At 36.2% G+C, this 3265-nt stretch overlaps 1 protein-coding gene across 1 annotated transcript; it reads left to right on the top strand.

Annotated features, from left to right (window-relative positions):
• The first annotated feature begins 1399 nt into the window (after positions 1 to 1399).
• On the top strand, positions 1400 to 2202 carry LOC129235960 (piggyBac transposable element-derived protein 4-like). Its single transcript, XM_054870055.1, has 2 exons — positions 1400 to 1978; positions 2086 to 2202. Exons 1-2 carry the CDS (start codon positions 1400 to 1402, stop codon positions 2200 to 2202), a joined length of 696 nt encoding a protein of 231 aa, XP_054726030.1.
• Positions 2203 to 3265: the final 1063 nt, after the last annotated feature.

Raw genomic sequence — 3265 nt, 5'->3', positions numbered from 1 at the left:
TAAAACTTTTCATTATTAACCCTCCGATGTTTATATGGGTCTGGCCAGACCCATTCGATCTTTAAATGTATGTAGATCTTATATTTTTAATATCTGGGGCTTCTTAGTCCATGACTTCCTAAAATGTAGTGTGCTAAAAACAATGAAGTAGCAAAATTAAGATTTTTGCTATATTTGTTGTAAAAATAATAATTTTAAACTAATTTCGTTAATTAAGCTCACATGGGTCTGTGCAGACCCATATAAGCTTCTCATGTAAATTGGTTTACCGTTAGGTGTAAACAACTAAACTGTTAGCGGAGGCAGCGGCAGAGATCATTTTTTAGTTTACATTTGAAAATTAAAGGGAACACGTGTTTTTTAATTAGTGCGAAGTGTTTTTTTAAATAAAATGGAACAAGTAAATATGGATGAAGTTGATGTGATGACGCGTTTGCTTCGTAAGCTAAGTGCAGCAAATGTGAGTCCGGAAGAACATCAGCGACTCCAGGCACAAATTGAAGAAATTGTGGGACAAGAGCCCGATCCATTTGAAACAAGTGGCAACGTAGAAGAAGATGAATATTTTCCAGATGAAGATGACTTCTGTGAAGCATCAGATATAGAACAGGAAATCGAGTTAGAGGCTGTTCTGGATGAAAACCATGATGATATTGAGGATTTGTATAGAGAAGCTATCGCCCTTCAGGCTTCAACCACAATGGAATCATGCAGCACATCTATTACCCAGGGCCTTATATACAGGTCGAAAGATGGTAAGATGTGGAATTCAAATCCTCCACCACCTGGAAGGCCTCGTTGTCGCAAAGTTACAACTTTTACTCGTAAAGGGCCACTACGAGGAGCGTCACCGAGTCATAAAGCTCTTTTCAAGCTATTGCTGTCTCCTGAAATCGTAAGTATCATTGTGCAGGAAACCAGCAGAAAAGCCGTTGAAGCGTTTCGTCTATGGAATGAAAAGCATCCCAGTAATAAACTGTTACAGTATGCCAATTTATAAGGCCACTATGTCATTGAATCGGTTCAAGAGCTTAACTACTTTCATCCGTTTCGATAACAGTGGTACTCGTGCTGAGAGGTTGAAGCAAAGCAAATCTGCTGCCCTGGACGATGTATGGCTCATGCTGATGGCCAATTTAGAGAAAGCATACACTCCGGATTGTCATGTAACCGTCGATGAACAGTTATTTCCATATCGTGGGCGCACTCGATTCACCCAATATATTCCGAGTAAGCCGGCAAAATATGGCATGAAAGTGTGGTGACTCTGTTTCAAACTATCCTTTGAAAGGTATAATTTATACCGGAAAACCACCAGGTGACCAGCGAGAAACGAATCAAGGTGAACGGGTCGTCATGAAATTGATGGAAAATTATATGGACAGCGGTAGGACTGTTTATGCTGACAATTTTTTTCCAACATACCACTTGGCAGAAATGTTTATGGATCGTAGTGGCTTTCGTCGGTACCGTAAGAAAAAATAAGACCTTCATTCCGCAGGAATTGCTTAACCCGAAGCGTGATGTTAAAAGCACTTTATTTTGTTATCACAATAATAATATCGCTATGTGCTCGTATATGGCAAAGCCGAAAAAGCCAGTAATTATGTTATCCACTGCCCATTACCGTCAAAGCACCGATCCATTGAAAGGATTTAAGCCAGATCAAATTTTGGACTACAATAAATTTAAAGCGGGGGTAGATACAAGGGATCAAATGTTGACTGGCTATTCGTGCAAACGCTCGACAAACCGTTGGCCACTGTCAATGTCTTATAATATGCTTGATATTGTCGGTTTGGCCTCATTCATCATCTATGACGAGCTGAATCCGGCAAAGCAGAGTGATAAGAGGCGCTCATTTATCATTGAATTGGCACGGCAGCTAGTTATCCCACATATGACGAAACGCGCGACTAACCCATTAGTATGGAGGTTTGCTCATATAAGACAAGCAATGAATCTTTTCAATATCAAGGTGAGTATGAATTATATACACACCTACATATATCTCCGCGTATAAAGATATGTGTATGCATGTATTCATATTTACTAATTTAAAATAAATTATTTCGCTACTTTTAGGTACCGGAATCTTGTCCATCGACATCAGATGCAGCACAGCAACAATCATATGCTCAAGTTGCTTCAACACGGTCATCGTGCTACTGCTACTGCTTCTTCTTCGAAAAAGCGACGTAAAACTCGTTATAACTGCAGCAAATGTAATCGTCCCATATGTCTTAATGAATATTCCATGCAACTATATAGTTGTAAACCCAATTGCTCTTCGTAATTAATACTAATCCGATCAAATAAATAAATAAAATTATTTTTAAAACCGTATTTCTTACATTATTTGTATGGGTCTGGGCAGACCCTTATGATGCACTTACCGCATCATAAGGCACCGAACATCGGAGGGTTAACATTTCAAAATTATATATTTTTCAATATTTTTATATTTTCTTTTTCTATGTTTCTTCAAAACCAACACTGAACAAAATTGGTAAATAAAAAATGAGAAATAAATTAATATTAAGCTCAAAAAACGCAAGTTTTGTATTATGACTGTATGCCTAAAGCGCAAATTATCGACTAAGACAATTTTTTTCAAATGAAATTCAATAAAGAAACTGACAAGCATATTATAGACCACAAAAAAATTAAAAAACACTTAGTTTTGTGGAAAATATTTTCAAAAAACATGAAAAAAAAAAATAATTTTTCCAACATTTTACCTCATAAGTACCATAAAAATTTTCGAAATCAATTTTTTCAAAAATTGTAATTGTTGCACAGGTCTCTAGCAATAATTTGGCTTTTACAGATTGAAAAAATATCAATTAGTCGACGAGTTATAGCCGAAAACCCATATAAACAATATACTGAAAATCGGCATTTGACTGGAAACTTCGAAGGCCGATTAAAAAAAAATTCGAACTAACATAAACAAACGGCGCGATACGGGTCCTTTAATTTAGCCTCTATTTTCACTCGCCACTCTCAGAATGGACCTAATTTTTGCTAACCTGAACTTGTTCCACAGTGTTATCTTACTTACCGCTATACGCATTTGAATAATTAAAAATCAAACAATCGTACACGTATGCATTTTAAATGAATTTATTTTTATTAATTTTTGTATTGTAAGTAATTTTAAATTTTAAGGCAAAGCGCTTACATAAAAATACATTTTGCTTCTAGGTAGTTCGTTTTATATTTTATTAGATACAGGGTGGCTGATGAAAGCCGCTACCAAAAA

Source organism: Anastrepha obliqua, chromosome 1 (genome assembly GCF_027943255.1).
Source record: "Anastrepha obliqua isolate idAnaObli1 chromosome 1, idAnaObli1_1.0, whole genome shotgun sequence".
Classification (NCBI taxonomy): domain Eukaryota; kingdom Metazoa; phylum Arthropoda; class Insecta; order Diptera; family Tephritidae; genus Anastrepha; species Anastrepha obliqua.
Note: the sequence above shows the minus strand (reverse complement) of the source record. Positions and strands in the feature narration are given on the sequence as shown.